At 38.0% G+C, this 18,594-nt stretch overlaps 3 protein-coding genes and 1 long non-coding RNA gene across 7 annotated transcripts in view; 1 reads left to right on the top strand and 3 right to left on the bottom strand.

Annotated features, from left to right (window-relative positions):
* The window catches only part of LOC122664002 (phosphoacetylglucosamine mutase), a 52,626-nt gene extending 48,775 nt beyond the window's left edge, over positions 1-3,851 (bottom strand). For 2 of the 3 annotated variants that reach the window (XR_006333260.1, XM_043859673.1), the window contains exons 1-7: positions 3,705-3,839; positions 3,338-3,600; positions 2,913-3,032; positions 2,657-2,799; positions 2,309-2,557; positions 1,586-2,004; positions 1,315-1,490 (exon numbers count right to left, since the gene is read on the bottom strand). Coding sequence is in view for 2 of the 3 variants with exons in the window: in XM_043859673.1 (XP_043715608.1) it covers positions 1,315-1,490; positions 1,586-2,004; positions 2,309-2,557; positions 2,657-2,799; positions 2,913-3,032; positions 3,338-3,600; positions 3,705-3,765 (1,431 nt within the window). In the remaining variant the exon portion in view is untranslated. Of the gene's footprint in view, positions 1-1,314; positions 1,491-1,585; positions 2,005-2,308; positions 2,558-2,656; positions 2,800-2,912; positions 3,033-3,337; positions 3,601-3,704 lie in introns of all 3 variants that reach the window. The other variant, XM_043859674.1, reaches the window with a different exon arrangement.
* Positions 3,852-6,245: 2,394 nt separating this feature from the next.
* LOC122665928 (eukaryotic translation initiation factor 3 subunit B-like) lies at positions 6,246-11,992 on the bottom strand. Its single transcript, XM_043862054.1, has 11 exons — positions 11,871-11,992; positions 11,522-11,762; positions 10,560-10,706; positions 9,715-9,843; positions 8,932-9,060; positions 8,761-8,844; positions 8,550-8,674; positions 8,269-8,467; positions 7,656-8,188; positions 6,976-7,084; positions 6,246-6,664 (listed from the first exon to the last, which is right to left on the bottom strand). Exons 1-11 carry the CDS (start codon positions 11,990-11,992, stop codon positions 6,317-6,319), a joined length of 2,166 nt encoding a protein of 721 aa, XP_043717989.1. The 3' UTR covers positions 6,246-6,316.
* A 2,339-nt stretch (positions 11,993-14,331) lies between these two features.
* Positions 14,332-18,479, bottom strand: LOC122663893 (vacuolar protein sorting-associated protein 55 homolog). Of its 2 annotated transcripts, none has more exons than XM_043859563.1 (5): positions 18,418-18,479; positions 16,366-16,492; positions 16,216-16,255; positions 14,809-14,893; positions 14,332-14,695 (listed from the first exon to the last, which is right to left on the bottom strand). In XM_043859563.1, the coding sequence occupies exons 2-5, from the start codon at positions 16,465-16,467 to the stop codon at positions 14,503-14,505; spliced, it is 420 nt and encodes a 139-aa protein (XP_043715498.1). In that variant the 5' UTR covers positions 16,468-16,492; positions 18,418-18,479; the 3' UTR covers positions 14,332-14,502. The 2 variants fall into 2 exon arrangements, with proteins under 2 accessions (XP_043715498.1, XP_043715497.1); XM_043859562.1 differs by having other exon boundaries at positions 16,366-16,532; positions 18,418-18,473.
* Positions 17,984-18,312, top strand: LOC122663894. Its single transcript, XR_006333239.1, has 2 exons — positions 17,984-18,149; positions 18,187-18,312. It is a non-coding gene; the product is annotated as an uncharacterized LOC122663894 (long non-coding RNA).
* Positions 18,480-18,594: the final 115 nt, after the last annotated feature.

Here is an 18,594-nt window from a genome sequence, read left to right as displayed (position 1 = left end):
GAATTGATGCAGTAGCATTGACTGGTTGGACCAGCATAACCAGGTCTGGAAACCCAAACCTAGATGAAACCGGCCCAACCTGGGTTTTTGGTCCACTAAGTATTGGAAGTAATTTAGTTAATCTTTATGTCTTTTATTCATGTTTTGAGTTGGATGCATAGGAATAGCAGATAGAGTTCGATTGTAAGCTAGTTTCAGTCTTAGAGTCTAGTTAATAGTCTTATTTGTTTTTCTTTATATAATTGCATGTATTCAATGTTGGAAGACAGAATTGAATGGAAAGTTGATTGGGTTTGCTCAACGTGTGTGAGAAGTGAGTGTGGGGTGATTATGTGATTCCCTCTCTCCCCTGCAACTCAGGTCTCATCTCAATTTCTGGCCTTCTCTAACCGGTCCTACGCTGACGGTTCATTGAAGTAGGAGGTAGTCTTTCTGTAGTTTCATAATTTGTAGCAAGTGTAAAAACATGTTGTTCCATTGATATTCCAGACCAAGCAAACACTTAAGCTAATCCCCGTGTGGTCAAGACAGCTAAGAGATGTCTAGGCATGTAAGCCTCCCCATGGTGAATTGCGGATTAGGTGATAACTGCAAGTTGCCTAGTAACCAAAATTTAAAAATCCTAACAAGATTTCATACCAAATTACCAATATACATTTACATATATAGATTGTGATTAAATTTTTAAAATCAATTTAGGACCAAAAATATGGAGAGGATAAAACCAAATGGAAAGTTTAAGCAATTTTTACCACAATCTACTTCAATTCAGGGGCTCAATGTTAAGTCTTTCTCAGCTATGAGAGAAAAATTAATCAAGCTACGCACAACACCCCCTCCCCTCCCAAACACACACACACACGAAAAAAAAATTAAAGAGTAGATGAGAAGCATGAAACAACAATTTCCTACAGTCCACCTAGTATGCAGGTCCATGCAATTATGGTCTTACATCACATTGCTTAAGCACTTCTAATTGCACTATGTTCAATCTCCAATGGCAATAGCAGCTTTACTTAATACATGCAACACTGAAGTCTGAACTATAAAAAGATGGATCAAACAGTCACTGTCATGAAATATTTTGTTATTTAGTACGTTGTTCTGTAATTCTGTTTCAGCTGGCAACACTCGGATGCAGATAAATGTATCCTCGCCGTTTCACTTACTTTCTAAATTAATCCAAAAAAAAAAATTCATGAACAGGCAATTAGAGTCCATTTCAATCAGAATTCACACCTTTTACAAAACAGTGTAGGTTGATTAATTTAGCAAATTTGGGTTCCCTAACTTGTACGGAATTAAGGGACTGACCTTAATCTGCCTACTTGGCAGATCCTGATATAGTTCACTCCATTTCTGTATAGACCATCCCATATGTTGTAAGATAGCCTCCACCAAAAGCAAACCACTCAAGGCATCTCCAACTGCCTGATTGATCAACTTACTGACTGCCAACAGTCTCAGTGCAGCCTTTTGTTGCTCCGTACCTAAAAGAAGAAAACAAAATTGTTCAGCAACTTTGATAAACTAGTCAATAATATGAGCACAGCTAGACAATAAGGGGGGAAAGTCAGCTATAAACCTTTGGATATGGAAGCAAGTTCACTGTTTTTAGCCTCCAACCAACATAAAAAATGTTCTGAGAACAAGATGGCTCCATGACCATTTGCCTCAAAGTAAATTCCAATATCATAATCAGCAGCTTTCTCATGCAGGTATTTCACTCCAGTTGGAGTAAATACAACTTCCAAGCCCATCTGTTTAAGGTAGATGGTTGAAGCCCCATTGGCATATGCTGTCTGAACTACACCCAGCTGTACTGGGTGATCATTATTTGCATTTTCATTTTCCTTCTTGTTGAGAATACTTAATTGCTCCTTCATAAATAGGGCGAATAGAGATAATATCTTGTCTCCATCAACAAGATCAATCTTGTTGTTACTTTCTGATAGGACACGGAAATAGACAAGCCGATCAGCATCCCCATCCAAACTTGCACACCTGAAACACTAGAACCACCCATGCATTTAGCGACCATGAACTGAAACCAAACTCAACATCAAAAAGCTATCAGGCAAAAATATTTCAACTTGAATCCATGTCTAATGTCATAAGACATTTTACAAAGCAGGATTTGTTCTAATGGAAATTTTAATAATGTGATCAAACATGAGTAGAAAATCAGGTGTCAAAAGGTTTCAGAAGCCAAACTGGTCTTGTTAGTTTGACTTAGTAGAGCACTTGTGTGACTCAGCCAGTCCAATCCATGCTTTAATGAAAACGAATGCAGAGGTAGATGGCTAACCTTATCCCAACATCATTTGGACCAAACCCACATGGAACAATTTTCTCCTTCTGTACATAATCAGCACCAACTCTGTCATTAAGAAAACCTCCTTCCTTGCCAGAATTATGGACCTGAATCACCAAGCCCTTCAACAATTTCTTCAACTCTTCAAGCTTTTCTCCACCAACACCATTAGCTCCATCCACTTTCAACGTGTCATCCATTAGTTGCAGCATGGTCTTCTGAGGGATCAAATCAATTAAACACCTGCAGGAATAGCGTAAGCATGTTAAGCAACCAACAAAGAGTTCAAAAAGGAACAGTTCAACCAAATTAACATATACAGAAGGGTTTCCTGAAACTAACCCAAAAGAGTTGGAGAGTTGCTCAAAATAGTCAAGTTCAGAAACCCTCATGCCTTTGTTTGCACAGCGGACCATCCAATGGAGTTGTGGGGTCGTGAGCACCCCCTTATCGGCTGCAAATGATCCAACTATGGAATTGACTCCCTTTCGTCAAACATAAAGTAAAAATGTTAACTGATTATTATTTCAGGGTGAAGCAAGCTCAAAAGAGATGACACAAAGTTCGGAGGTGGGAAAAAAAAAGAAAGAAGCTTTACCTGTTTTGCAGCTTCAAGGAGAGATTCTCCGCTGGGCCTTGTATCTCTTCCCAATAGTACCTGTCCCGAGTGGTCTGCCCCAAATGAAATGTTCTCCTTCTTCGCAAAATCAGTTATCAACTGTTTGAAAATCCAAACAAAAAAAATGCACTTTATTCCCATTTGAAGGGCACCTCTGAAATCTATTCAGGAACCCACAAGATGCCCATCAGTTGAATTCTCCAAGTTTACCAAACATCAAGCAGAAAAGTATAATGAAAACCAAATATTTCAGGAATGAATCAACTTTACAGCCAAAAGCAATAAGTAATAATTTCTTCAAATCCAACAGTACAATTCTTAAAAACAAACATTATATAAATATCGAAGAGAGAAAATCAATTCCCAAGATCAGATAAAATCAGCTGAAACAACAGAAAACCGACCTGGACGAGATCTTCAGCATCAACGGCATTTGCCATGGCGTCGGCGAAGGGCTCCCACTCCTGCGTCAGCATGCCACCACTAGGGTCAGCGACTTTAACCCCATTATCGGAGACTTGATTATGGGAAGCTGTGATCATCAACCCAATAAAAGATTGGGTTTTCAGAGATCTCAGAGCTGCCAGGATCCCAACTCTGAAAACTGTAGACGACAGTATCGAAGCGTCAGCCCTAAACCCGGCTGTCCCATATGAAAGCTTCACTCCTGCAATTAAAATTATAGGCAATGTATATATCGTAAGCCAAGTAAGAACAGATGGAGGAAGTAAAATTTCAATAGAAAAGCAAAAGGTTTTCAGGTTTACAGACCCTGAGGTTTTGGGAAACGAGAAGCTGATTCGAGGAGGATCTTTCGTTGCTCTTCGTCCATGGCTAAGAAATCCAAAATGAAAGAAGAGAAGGCCTGACGATCTGTGTTACAGTTTCGGTATTCTTGATCGTCTCTGGTTATAATTCCTTTTGAAAGGGAGAAGGGCACAACAGACTTTTAAAAATCGGAAATCGGATCAGTGAATCGGCCGGTCCGGTTCGGAATCGGTTTGACCAATCCTGATTTCCGCCATGGCGATTCACACCCAAAAACCCTAGAAATTCCATGTTTTCGGATCTGAGGACCGATTCTAAGTTCATAAGCACCGATTCGGCCCGATTCCAATTTGGATTCCAATCTAATGACCAATTCCATTGCCAGTTCCGTGTTTTAATACCCTGAGTGTGACAGATACCAGGAGTGACTTCTCTACTGAAAACACAAACATCGTTTTGGGATGTAATATGAATTTTCTTTAACTTAAAGGGAAGTAGTTTCCGAGAGTGTGGCCTACACTAGCACTCTCATTTGGGGAGGAGAGAGCTAGACTCATGGAAGTGTTGGCGCAAACCACACTCCCGGATAGAGTTCTTTTCCCCTAATTGGGAAATAGAACGTTATCCGATCGTGCACCTTGCGTGGCTCCCACACCTAGGCACACAAACAGCCTTGATCGCTTGAGATTTTTGTCTTTGCATAGGGGTAAGGCGATTTATGTGTCTACACATGGGAGCCACGCAAGGCCCAGGACCGATTCTCCCATAAAATAAAGGGTTTTTTTAGGTCACCAAAGTAGTGATCTTAGAACTTGTGATATTTTTTGAACTTATTTTATTCTTCAAAGTTCTTTAAGTTGAGGGTAAAAAATATTTTTTATCGTAAATTTTATCGTTACGATATCATCATGAAATATCTTTATTTTACACATTTTTCAAGTTGATTTGTGAAATCACAAAAATTTACTCATTAAAAAAAATAATTGTGTTATATTACAAGTGTTTACTACAGGTCTATATAAAAGATATGTATTTAAGACTTCAAATGGTGATGCAATGTTTTAATAGTTAAAATATTTAAATTATACGGCCGGATGAAAAAGTCTTCATTAACAATCTACCTTAATTGTGCCACATGAAGAGATGATGTAGCAATTTCAACTGTTGGATAGAGAGGATATTGTGTAACTTGTCAAATTTTAGATTGTAATTTAATCGAATATCTTCCCATGTATTGGATTTTCAATATGAATTTTCAAGATAAATTACAATGCTTCAAGTCGCATGAAACATTTCCTTTCCCATGCATCACTTTATTCTACATGTAATAGCAAATTTTTTTTGCCAAGATATAAAAAAACAAAAGTAAACAAAAAAAACAAAAAGAGTTAAGCTACATCACCTTCTAAAACACAAAGATAATTTAGTTATCCTAGTCTTATGGGCTATCATCCTTAAGATCAAATATTACATTCATCTTAAAAGACAAAGAAGTGACTGTTAATAGAATCCGAAACAACTCCCAAGGCCAATCCGCCGATTCCCCTACTTAAGCTATGTAGCAAGATCAGCATTATCTATCCAAATCTCTACTCTATGGTATCCTTCTGCCATCGCCTGTTGTAGATCCTACAAAATGCCTCTGGCCTTCGGTACCAATAAGTCCTTGAACCCCCATGATTCATAGAAGCAAAAGCAAAATTGAGACACTACTAAAATAACTAGCAGTATTGGTTATTGAGTCAAAACAACCATCACAAATAATGACAAACTTTGATTATTTTGAAACTTATCATGTAATGAAGGGATCTTGAGGTTTACTTGTCCACAAAATTTCAACCCCACAACTATCACAAGGAAGACCTGAGTGGAGCCATGTACCAATTCCAAGTTTAGGCCACTGTCTACTGGAACAGCCATGGAAAGAATTCAACAAGCCAAATGATGGAAATCCACGTTGAAATAACGGCATGCAATTGTTGTTTTTAAACAAACTGATGGTCATTACCTTGTTATTACTGACATTAATGACAGCAGTTTTTTACAGACTACATAGGGGTCAAGTTGAGCATCCTGTCTCTTTCTCGATAACGATTGTAATTCTGTCTTATAAGATCATGATTTCTCAAGTTCAACAGCTGAAGCAGAAGGGAAAACAATCAAACAAGCTATCAAAGATGCAGCAGCCAAGAGCATCCAGCTTCTAGAAGTTTGGACGGACTCGGATCAAATGGCATCATGGCTCACTTCAGAAATTTCATCACTATGGCCTTGGTCTCTTTTTGCTATACTTTATGATATTACACAATTACTCAAGAACTTTTAGAAGCAATGGAGGTATAGAAGGTCCCTCGCGATCATGTTCATATGCCTCATGTTTTTGCTAAGTTTGCTACATGTCTAAAACTCTCAGCTAACTTTGTCAAGAGCAATGCTACTCTGTAATTTTTCTGTTTCACTTTAGTTTTATAAATAATTTCCTCCCACCAAAAATAAACTTCAAAACCATCGTAGATATACAGAAATTTAACCAACCAAAACAAAAATGAATACCTCAAAATTGGGGCTACCCTTGAACAACTCAACAAACACCAAGCCAACGAGTATTAACTCGTCTAATTCATAGTCTGCTCATCATAGGAGATGACCTCCTCTGTTACATTCAAAACTTCTTCTACTTCAACTTCCTCGGCCTCATACTTTTCTTCCTCATCACTTGCTTCCCCATCCCTTAATAACTGCCGTATCTCCATCTCTTCTTCATGAAACTTCTTCCATTCCTGGGACCAGCAGTCCCATTCCTCCTGTAGCATCTTCCGCTTTTCCCGATCCTGTTCACTAAGAAGCAATGAGACATCCTGGTCCTCTGCCTCATACTTCTTGCTGTACTTCTTCAGGTTCTTTCCTATCTCTTCCTCTTTCTCTGCACTTAAGAAGGATGGTGGCCTTGGTCGCCACAAAAACTGGGCAAAGGGAAAACAAGAACTTAGTATGTAGATCAGAGCAAAGAGAGAATTTCCAAAAATGTCCTACTGTAATTAATGAAATGTTACAGACTATACAGTAAGCAGATCCTTTAAAAAAAGGTATATCAGTTAGCCACCGCACTGCGGTTGGGGAGAGCTCATTGAAATTAAGCTCTAATGTGGATCAAATCTTCATACAACAGCCACACATGTACTGGTAATACCAAATTTTTTCCACTGGAATATAATAACCAAAATTTATACATCAATGGATCAAAGATGTTTGACTGGGACATTTATTGCTCTACCTGATAGAAATGGTCCCTTGGGATCTGATATAGCAGCTTGCCATTGAAGGACCAAATATTGAACCCATTCTCCATTTCATGAACTGAAGTCACCGATGTTGCAACATACCTATAGAAACCCCAAAAAAAGTGTCAAAAATTATCATACAAAATAAAGCAAGGAAAATATTCCAGAAAACTTTTAAGAGACTAGCAAAATATGACCAGTTTGTTTCTAAAAAGAACCTTCTGTGTAGTGCAGAAAATGAAATATATTATTCTTAAGCTTCACAATAAAACGAAAAAATCTAATTTTTTTATTCAGACAAACAAAATAAACATTGTGAGGCTAAAATTTGCAATGTTCCCAAGTGTATAAAAAGGGTGTACCCAGTGCACGAGCTCCCCACCACTGCGGGATCTGGAGAAGGTCATAATTTACGCAGCCTTACCCCCACTTCGTGGAGAGGCTGTATCCTGACCCCCAAGTATAATAACAAGGGAGAAGAATAGGCACACTGCCCGGGTGCAGCAAGCTAGCTGGCAGCACCAATGGGGGCGCAGGATGGTGCATCATACAGGAGGGGTGGGGATCATTTCAAAGGGGGAAGAGAGAGATAGACACAGCAGGCGCTAGCTTGCGGTATGTGGGCAGTGTGCCCAGCTTTTTCCCTAATAATAATGATAAGCCCTTGTAGTACCTTCCAGTTGGATCCCATTCTATGTCAGTTGCCATGAAATGCTCGCCTGTTCCCATTGTCTCAAGCTCGTCAACATTATAGAATTCCAACTGCCCGTTGAAACCCTTTAACCCTGCAAGGATAATGAAGCGTCCAGCAGGAGACCAATAAAGAGCATTAGCCTGTTTTCCTTTGAGAGTAGTGAGCTTTGAGACACGTCCTGAGTTGTGAGCACTCCACAGAGAATATATGCTTATGTCTGGCTTGGGACTGTCTCCGTGGATAATAGCAAACCTGTGACCTTTCGGTTCCCAGGAAAAGGCAACAATTTTGTCATTCTTATTCTCAAGCTCCAAAACCTCAATGGGCATATCCCTTTCCTTTATACGGAAAAGCTCAAAACCAGTATACGTGCTTTTTTTGGTTTTAGTGTACCGGTCAACCTTAACAGCAAGGTAGTCCCCATTGCTTTGCCAGTACATTTTGCAATCACTAACACTGAAAAGATTCTTCTGCCTCAGTTCTTCCTTGCTAGGAATTTGGACAAGGCTAACCTGTTAATAGAACACAGAAGAAGAAAATAAGTTACATGACAAAAAGAACCACCTCTCATAAAAAAACATCGTATACTCACCCTGGCAGGTTGGTTCCCACCACCTAGCTCCGGAACAAAGACTGCCAGTATGGGATCTGTGGGTGACCAACTGAAGTCCATCACATTTTCAACCTTCAAGGACTTCTTGTCAATAAGAGTGAATGTTTCTGTATCATAGACAGAGATCACATTCTTCCCAATTCTAGCAAAAAATTTGTCATCTCTCCCACCTCCCCACCTGAAGAGTAATAAAAAAGATTCAGAAGATAGATTCAACATCACAATGTTCACACATACGACTGACATATATAATAAATCACCTAAAGACTGGCCATGACACTCCAGACACACCCCCAGTGCCGCCAGTGGCAAACTCTTCAGCACTTCCCTTGAAATCTCTCATAACTTTTCCAGTCCTAACATCAAAGATGTTCAAGACAACCCTCTGCATTAACAGAACATGTTAAAATGCAAAAATGATCCTTCATAACAAACAAATAATCTGCATGATAACTAAGAATGAATGCTCACATGGGTGTCACGAGGATTGCTTGGTTCATGGCTACTATATGTAACCAAATATTTCTCCCCAGGAGAGAAATCAATGAGCTTAACCTACATTCAATTCCATTGAAGCAACACTATAAGTAAAAGAAAAGAAAGCTACACAGGGGACAAGTTGAAAAAATAAGAGACTGTAACCTGGGGATGAGCATAACGCGTTAGGCGGTTAAAGGTAGTGGCACCTCCCCAAACAGCAGCACCCTGCCTGTGCACTGTGGCCAAGTATGTCCCAAGAGGGGACCATTGAACAAAACTTTCGGTCCAATACTGCCAACAAAGCCAGACATAAATCAGTCATATAGCTGTTTAAAGCTATTAAGTACAAATAAATGGCATAATCTTGAAAAAAAAATTTGTAAAGGACAAAGTAGGGGACAAGTTATCAAACAGCCTAGAATCCAAATCATGCCCAAAATGCGGAAAAAGACAAAGAGAGTAAGGGGATTGCTAGGTACATCTAGACACAGGACAGACACTTCCATTGGCTTCAATGCTACCATCACTCAGGTATTTTCTGGGCAAGTAGAAAGACAGCAAAGAGGAGAATAATGTTGCCACTTCCTGCACTAACGGCCTCCCACCACTGTTGCTATGCAAAAAGGGAGAGGAGGGTCCAAACTGTGAATGAGTTTGAACGGGTTGTCTATGATGACAAGGTAATCAACTCTAATTGAACTTGACCAAAACCCCTCAGAAGATCGTGCATTGGATAAGTTTTAATGGGCTTTGGCATTTTTCACAGGCTGATGACACAAGAAGATAAAATTAAAAAGGTCTCCAAATAAATAAATAAAAAGTCAATCTTTCCACCGTCTTCCTCAGTTTTCAAAGAAGTCCAAACAGATAAGATAGGGGTAAAAGGACATCACTGGAAGTTTTATTCAATGAGAACAAGAGAATATTGTTAGGAGATTCACTTACACCCCGACGGTAAACAAGTTCAGGCTTTAGATGTCTGGAATCATTCCATAACACCTCAGTGTCTGATCCAGCACGGATTACAAACTGATCTCGGGCTTTCTCATCTGTAAGCCACTGTTGTAGATTTTCCTGCACCAAGAACATAATATAGGAAATATTCAGCAAACATGTCACAGTTTTCCATTAAAATACGATAAACATAAAAATAAAAAATAAAAACCAATAGAGAGAGAGAGACGAAAAGAAATTCAGAAAAAATAAAAGCTCAAGTCCAAAAACACAGTTTACAAATAAATATGAACATTTACGTGGGTACCCCCTCAGGCTGTAAATCAGCATTTCCATGCCAATGATATGAAATCTCTCTCCAGGCCGTATAACTCATCGAATACAGATTTCAACAGAATTCTCCATGTATCTATGAGATCGAGTATGGAATTTTAATGTGACTTAAGAAAAAAAGGGAGTACCCAGTGCACCAGGCTCCCGCCACTGTGGGGTCTGGGGAAGGTCATAATGTACGCAGCCTTACCCCTGCTTCGCAGAGAGCCTTACCCCTGCCTACTGGTCACAATGGAGCAATCTAACCATTGCACCAAGGTCCACTCTCTAATGTGACTTAAGAACCCTGAATAAATAAAGCAGACATTTTTGCAGTAGTTTAAGCTTAATTCAAAGTTCACCCGCTGAGTAGCAACTAAACTTAATACAAAGTTCATCCACTGAGTAGCAATCTCAATTTCAAATCTTAATGGAAATATGCTGCCTGAAAAATTGGGCAAGAAGCATAATAAAGAATAAACAGGAAAGAAATGATATTAAGAATCAGAAGATTCAAAGGTTACCCCAGGTGTATAAGGCTTGATCTCAGGAGGAACCCATTCATCAGGAACTTTCATGAACCTATCAAAGTCGTCAAATAAGTTCACAGAAAATATGTGTGCCTTGTCCAACTTGTATAAATGTGTCTTCTCCTTTGCAAGCTCGGCCTCCTACAACAACAAAAAAAGAAGAAATTTCCTTTGATGAATTTAAACATGAATACAGATATGGAATTCTACTTCACAGAGAAATCAGAAAATATTTGCCAAGGAGATGAGTAGAATTTTAATAATTGCAGAAACACATAATATCTATAGAATGGGGGAAAAAAAGAAGTGACAACAGTAACTACCCTAGCACTTCTACCCAAGAACTATCCCAAGGAGAGCTGAACTTATAACACCTTAATTCTGAGGTTTTGGTCCTTGCCAACTGATCTCTACCCCCTTCGGAACTATCATATTGAATCAAAAGAAGTCTTAAAGCTTCCTTTTAGCAATTCAAATCATACACTATTATATGATTCACCATCTCAACCCCTAGTTCCAAGTTCCAAGTCCCAAGTCCCAAGAGTCCAAGACCAGCTAGACATCCTGTTACCCCAAATTCCATCCATAGCAGTATCAATGTTGCTTAAATACATGCCTTTTTTTTTATAGTGTTGGTTCAGTATAAAATTTGCTTTCAATTCAATAAGAGGAAGTGCTTACTGAATTCATCTAGGTCCAGATGATGAAATAATGGGGGATAAAAGGGTTGGTATTATAATCATCAATCAACCAAAAGGGAAAAGATTTTTGTATTGCATGTGCAGATTAACAGCCAAGTGACAAGTAACAACTGCTATATGGTACATTTATTTAACCAACTTCCGGAGGAGGAAAAGCCACAACCCCATGAATAATTTCGCACAATTTTTTTTCAAATTTACAGTTAAATTAGTTCACTAATCTACAAGATTCTAGAATATTTGGATTTTTGTTACCTGAAGAGTATTGAACTCAATAAAACAATAACCAAGAGTCTTTTTGGTTTCACGGTTGACAGGCATCCAAAGCCCATCATCCTTTATAACACCAATTTGACTGTATATTTTCCGGATGACTACTTCGAGCTTTTCAAATTTCTCCGGTGGAACAACTGGAAGATTACCTACAACAATGACATTCCCAAAACCAGTTTCGAATTCTTGGGCATCCTCTTTGAAAATATCTTCATCATCGTCACTACAAAGAGAGAAAAATATACAATTAATCAAATCAAAACAAAATAATCGTATAAACCAGATTAGAAGCGATATAGCTATAACTAGGGTAAGGACCCGAGTTTAACACCTTTTTATACCAAAATCTTCCCCTGGAGGTAGCCGTATATAATCTAAATCCACTTTAGAGATATCAATTCCAAGGCCCATGGCCTTTGCATCAATGTCTGCCGTAGAAACTAGTGTCGCCATGGTTTCTGCGCAGAAAAGCAGTCAAATTTAAAATCAGTTAATTTCTGGGAAATAAAAAACTAGGTGCTTTTCCTTTTCTTCACCTACATTAGCTTAGAAACCGAAAAACGTTGGGTTTCAGGGTATAGAGAGAGAGAACTCACGTTCGGCATGAGCGTCACCACCCCTGGAGAAAGAAGAGAACCTGGAACTCTCTCTGAACGTGGAGTGAGAGAAAACAATGGAGGAAGAAGGAGAAGATGGATTTTCTAATACAGCGATTCTAAACTTCGTTGCGGCGCTTTATCCCGAGGATTCTATAGAAGTCTTTAACCAATGAACCCCAACCGTATTTGAGTAACTGAAAAGTTTGAGTTAGATTAGGTTTCATACGTTGGACGTGTAAGGGTCGAGTTAAAATAGGTTTTGGATTTCATTATTTGGAGTGTCTGAATGACACCAAAAAACTTTTAAAAAAAAAAGTGACACATATGAAATACCACTGGTACCCTCATTAGAAACAAACTGTATGTCATACTTAAAAGGGTAAAAAAGTAAGATTACAAATTAGGGTCGATGTTTGCTGTGCCATAGCGCAGGCTGCGCCCAGGCACACATGAGGACAATGTTTCCCCAATTCAAGGGGGATGAGGTGGTCTTTTCGCTCACCCCCATGTGTCTAGGCACAGCCTGCACCCTAGTATAGAGAACATTTTCCCTATTTAAAACTTTAAGGGGTGCAAAAGTGCCATTAAAAAAATCCCTTTTTTATTCTTATTTGTACATCTGCTACCAACACTGTTTTTATTATTTATTTATTATTTCTTTTTTGTTTTTTGAGAAAAAAAAAAACAAAAATAAGAAATTAACATTAATTCAAGATACATATAATATCCACAGAATCCCATAAGCTAAATAGGTTGACTTCTCCATCATAGCCTTATATGTCAAGAATATTTCCAAATAGACAAAAAAAAAATTCCAAAAACATTGAAATAGTTTCATGGCCACACTCTGGATTTTGGTTCTGGCACAACCTGAAATGCTCAAATCACTATTAACTGTGTCTGTGCGTATCAATATAGGATAATTCAAAGTGGGCAGCTCAGAAATATCAACCACAGAAGATACAAGCTCATTAGAAGAAGACATTAAGGGGGTGCGGGGAGACAAAAGTAAGTCAATGATCCAACTCTTAACAATTGTTTAAGACCAAAGAATGATTAGCTTTAACATTACTGGAAGATGTTAGGGTAATCGAATGGGGACTTTCCCTTGAAAGGGTAGATAGATTGGCTTATAATTGGAAGGAAGTTGAATGGGATAATTTAACCTACAACATTTGACAAATTAGACTTGAGTTAAGAAAACCACCTTTTGTCTTACATTCATGAAAGGTGGATGAATAGTTTCACCTTTGAATTCTTTGTGTTTGAGGCCTACCATGATACTATATAGGATCGATAACATTATAAATCTCTTCGGACACAAGGTACAAATTAAATTTACTGCTTTATGCCAGTTGTAGATTTAGAACAAATAATCACACTTTTTTTTAATTTAGGGAATTGCTTATGGATTAAAATCCTCTCCAATTCCCTAAAAAGTGCAGTGTGGTGCAGTTCGGGGCTGAGAACTCGATTGACCCTCTTTTTTTTTCGAGCTCGGCACCGTTGAATTTTAACATCTTCCATGTGTCGAGCTCTCAACCCCGCACTGCACATTCACCATTTTTCTTCTTTCTTTCTTTCATTTTTTTTGGGGGGGGGGGGATAATAGAGATGGAAGTACATATGACATAGTTCGAGACATAATTACAGGACTACGGTATTACACTACAAACTACAGTATCACAGGCCTGCATGGTTACAGAGGAATACAGGCTATAGAGAATTAGGGGATAATGGCGTGAGGAGGACAGCCAACTCCGATCAGAGTGCGAGAAGGGAACAGCCGACTCCGGTGCATCAACCACTGACAAGATTGTTCATCACTGTGCTGGAATTGGGACATTGATCATTCTTTTTTCGAGTTTGAGAAACAAATTTCAGGTCAGCACCCTCAAAAAAAAAACATCAGCAAAGCTGCGTCGCGTTGTTAGTATGCTGTTTCAATTGCTTGTACAGTGGAGAAAGCAAACAAGTTTTGACATTTGGGGTAGTTGTTATCAGCTTAGATCCTTCTTGAATAAACACAATTTTGAGTGTCTTATTCCACATTATTAAAGAAATTGAGCACAAAAAAAAATTCTTTAGAGAAAAATGATCTAATGTGCTGCAACTTCCAATTCCTTCGGGTCATTGAAAGAAAAGGAAAAGGATCACAAGAAAATGTGTTGTTTTGACTGCAACAATCGCACATTTTATACTAAGAAAACAAATTTCATTCAATCAGTAACATAATTTTCTCCTCCCTTTGTGGAGCACAAATGGTTACACAACAATGATACAAATCAGTGAAAGACACGACTTGTGTGATAGAATAGACAATGGCAACTCCATATATAAATAAGTTGGGGATCATAGTGCATCTCAGAACCTGCTGTAATCATCTTCATTGTTCATTTGAACGAAACAGCCTATGGCGATCAAGAAGACAAGAAAGGATGAGATCTCCATTGCAAGAGCTTCCCAACCAATAATATCAGCATGCTTTAATATAGATGGTATTGCAATGCTTCCAACTACAGAGGCCCCTGTCAAGAACTTAGAAGCATCCACCCAGCTGTGACATAGGCATTGAAAGCAAGAGCGAAGTGAAAAATATAATTTCTATTCCAAGCCTTAATAATTAGCACAAATTTTGATCAGTCAATTTATCTGAAAGAAAGGACTTACCTATTCTCACTCTCAGAAAAAAGAGAGGAGGTATCAGACCCAGCAAGAAACATCAAAGGCATGGGAAGAAGTATGTACATTAATACTGCAGGAAGACAATATGAAACATTAAAATCACAGTTTTAGTATGATTAAAGAGGAATCCTCCAGATATAATATCTCATTTTTCGTATTTTAATATCCCAGAATAGTTACCATTAAGACATCTTTTCTGCTATTTGTAATACACATGCAAACATGCAAGGTTTCCAGGACAGCATATCTGAGGAGATTCAGATAACCCTAGATTCTTGACCTCACAGTCAGGGAAGATGAGATTCACCTATTCATAACCCACCCCCCCCCCCCCCAACACACACACACACACAAAAATGCAAGTTTTAGCCTAATAAGCATGTGGAGAAACTCTTATTCAATTTTTCCTTTTTTCTCCTTCTCCCCCCTCTTTAAACAAAGAACACTTCATGGGGTGGTTTTTAAGGGGGAAATTTCAAATGAGATCAATAAACTGTAGATTTTGGCATGTCACAGATAGACAAACTTTAAAGATGCAAATCCAGAGGGTCTCCAATAACATAGGCCATTTGCCCTGGCAACATTATAAGCTCTTGCCACCTGGTTGTAAAATAAAGTTTGCCATCTCACATCTTCTAGCGCCAAAGGTGCCAGCTGGTTCAGCAGGTAGAAAGTCTTTGGCTTGTCACAAGGAGGTTGGGATTAAATCACACCTCCACTTTGCACCGAAGTGTGCTTTCCTCTGTGCATTATGTGTTCCCTCCTCCCTTTGTTATACAAGACTTGCAACAAGGTGCATCTGACAAGATTTTATTTTTATATTTCGGAATAAACTTATAGGAAGACGTTGAGCAATTTCTATTCAACAGTATCAAGCAGGCAAGGGTAAAAACCAAAGAGGTAGTTAACTGATAGGACCTAAAGAGGCTACCTTGTCCTTTTGGAAAAGTTTTTGAATAATTTATTCTTAATTGAGTACATTTTGGAACCATTTTGAATCAAAGGAATGAAAATATATTACATTGAAAATGTTTTTCTTTTGGGGCAACTACTTCAGAATTTTTGAACAGACACCTTGGTATGCTAATCTTGCAAAATATCTCCTAAATATGTTAAACTTTAAAATATTTCGAAATATTTTCAGAAATTCAAAAAGAAAAAATTCCTCTTGAAATCCTTGATAATTCAATGCCATTAATGGTTCAGTCACATCTGATTCCTTCGTAGGAGTTTTTTTACTGTTCAATAAATAAACTAGTTAATTATTTCAAAATTAACCAAGATATTTCAATTTTAGCCTAATTACTTCAAGAAATTAAATTTTCCATAAAAATTTCATTTGCTAAAAGATTCTCCAGGTGTCAACTTGTGAGTTGTGATTATGCAAATTACCTGTTAACATTGGCCACCAATTATTATACAAAGCACATGCCTGGACCATTACACAAGATGAATAAAAAATTATAAGAACTTTGAGAGAAAAAAAAAAAATTGAACTCATACAGAGACCAACATTGACCACACAATGAAAATAGTACCGACCAGAATTTGCAATACAATTCCTGCAGAGACCAAAATTGCTAAAAATGCAAGTTTCCCACTGTACAAGCAATGAACGACATGACGAGGTAAGTCTGCCATCATAAATTGGCTCACCACATAGAGAGTTCTGGAAGAGGAACAACTGATAGATCGGCAAGCTGATAGAGCTGCATAATGAAAACAGATACCTGTAAGCATCATACTTGAGATAAAGCCAATGGAAGGTAGAAATCAGGCAGATACACAGATTATTGTGGTATAGATAATAATTATCAAACAAAGAAATGCTCAATAGTTCATGGAAGCACCAAAGTTTCAGAAACAATGATAGCAAGGAAGCACGCTACCAGCGGCTATCAGCGAGAACTGGGCTTGGCTTGGTTAGCAGTGCCCGTCCATTCTGTCTCGCTCGCCTGCCTCCCTGCTCGAAAGAATTCATGGGCCAGAAGGCCGGACGGACTGGGACCGTTGAAGAAGTGCCTTGGTCAAGGTTTGAGGTTCATCTCGAGCGGGCCAAAAATTTTCATTTTCTATTTTTCCGTCCAATCTTCAAACTATCCCATTTACTCGCTTATTATCTCAAACGGATAAAGGTCTGTTTTTTCACATTAATTCAAACTAAAATTAACTGATTACTGTGACAGTGGCCAAAATTATAACAACAAAGTTGCATTCCCGATAAAGGCAAATACCAGAAGCAGCGGGATAACTCGCTTACTATCTCAAAGAGATAAAGGTCTGTTTTTCACACTAATTCAAAATTAAATTTAACTGATTACTGTGCAGTAGCCAAAATTATAACAACAAAGTTGCATGCCCAAGAAAGGCGAATACCAGAAGCAATGAGATGACTAATCCATAGCGAGTACAATGAAAACATTCAGTTGACAGGTCCACCTAAAATCTTTTCATTACCACACTCACAACTCATATCTATAGCCTTATCAATATTATTATCATGAAACAGAAAAATGTGGGAATAATCATAAGCATGAAGCTACATATGCACAACCAGAAGTTGGATTAGTGAAAAATAAAAAAATAAAAAAATATATAAAATGATTTAATTATATAATCTAGTAACAGCCATGACCATATCCATCCAACTCATCATAAGTTAAAGACAGTTTTCAATATTTTCCTGCCATACCACTTCATAAATTTAAAAAAAAAAAAAGAAAAAAGAATTAATTCCTAAAAGAAAGCGAGAGGGGAGGGGTTAGTGGCATCTAAATTAGAAACCAATCAGCATTTCATGATTAGGTTACTGCAGATGGACTTCAAGTAAGTTAGAAGTTATCTTAAATTTGTTTGATTCTGTCATTCGTTCACTTGGAGCAGGGATATAGACTTCATTGAGGTTGTATGGACCTTCTTGAATACATCCCTTTAATCACTTCGGGCTTTAATTCCTTTGACATCACCACTTCATGCATCTCCCTGAGTAACAAATGGAACTATTTCTTGTACTCCTCGCTACAAAGCTCCCTCTCATCTCATGCACCATATTTATATCACAATTTCAAATTAAGTTAAAGCTTCACTATAAATCCTTATCTGCTCTGCATCTTTTTCAGGGTTTTTGTTTTCCTGAAATCTTTTTCAGTTTTCCTTTTAAAAAGAACATATTCCCAGATCGAGGATGTCATTAAGGCTATTGCAAAATTCTTTATCTTAATCCGAAACAAAACAAGGAGAATTACAAATTAATAAACCATTAGAAAAGTTCACAGCTTCCAATTATCCTCTCAATTGACGTAATTTTGCGATCTATCACACCCGTTGTATCATAATTCAGGATCGAAAATGAACAGAAAAAAGTCAAAGGTCAGAAAAACAAATCCTGGACATTGAACTCGAAAGAAGGCCATGATCATCAACCCATTTACTATGTAATCGCAGCAAAGATATAAAAATGATCATCAAATGAAATAGATCAAAATCCACCAAAAATTATTCGATAAATCTCATCTGATACATGACAAATCGATCTCCAGCTCTGCTATGCAACCTCAAAGTCAAATTCGAGAAGGCAAAGGTGTTGATACGTACCAGAGATGCTCGTACAGCTTTGGATAACCTGCAACTTATTTTCTGATTTCTCCCTCCAAAAAATCAATTTTAGCGCTTTTCGATTGAGTACCGTCGTTTGCTACATTCGTGGAAACCAAACGCAACCGTTTTAAAAAATTAAAACTCTTCGTCAGTGAAAGACAACTAGACAAAAGA

This window comes from Telopea speciosissima, chromosome 6 (genome assembly GCF_018873765.1).
Source record: "Telopea speciosissima isolate NSW1024214 ecotype Mountain lineage chromosome 6, Tspe_v1, whole genome shotgun sequence".
NCBI lineage: Eukaryota > Viridiplantae > Streptophyta > Magnoliopsida > Proteales > Proteaceae > Telopea > Telopea speciosissima.
This window is presented reverse-complemented; position numbering and strand designations above follow the sequence as displayed.

Bases quoted from the DNA above. Each gene is read 5' to 3' on its own strand.
- LOC122663893 (XM_043859563.1), bottom strand. From the start codon at position 16,467: ATGATGGCAGACTTACCTCGTCATGTCGTTCATTGCTTGTACAGTGGG. The intron at 14,894-16,215 runs GTAATTTGCATA...GTCTTCCTGCAG, and splicing joins TTGGTGGCCAATGTTAACAG to TATTAATGTACATACTTCTT. The intron at 14,696-14,808 runs GTAAGTCCTTTC...CCTATGTCACAG, and splicing joins TTTTCTGAGAGTGAGAATAG to CTGGGTGGATGCTTCTAAGT.
- LOC122665928 (XM_043862054.1), bottom strand. From the start codon at position 11,992: ATGGCGACACTAGTTTCTACGGCAGACATTGATGCAAAGGCCATGGGC. The intron at 9,844-10,559 runs GTAACCTTTGAA...TTCTTGGTGCAG, and splicing joins TCAAGCCTTATACACCTGGG to GAAAATCTACAACAGTGGCT. The intron at 8,675-8,760 runs GTGAGCATTCAT...CTGTTAATGCAG, and splicing joins GCAATCCTCGTGACACCCAT to AGGGTTGTCTTGAACATCTT.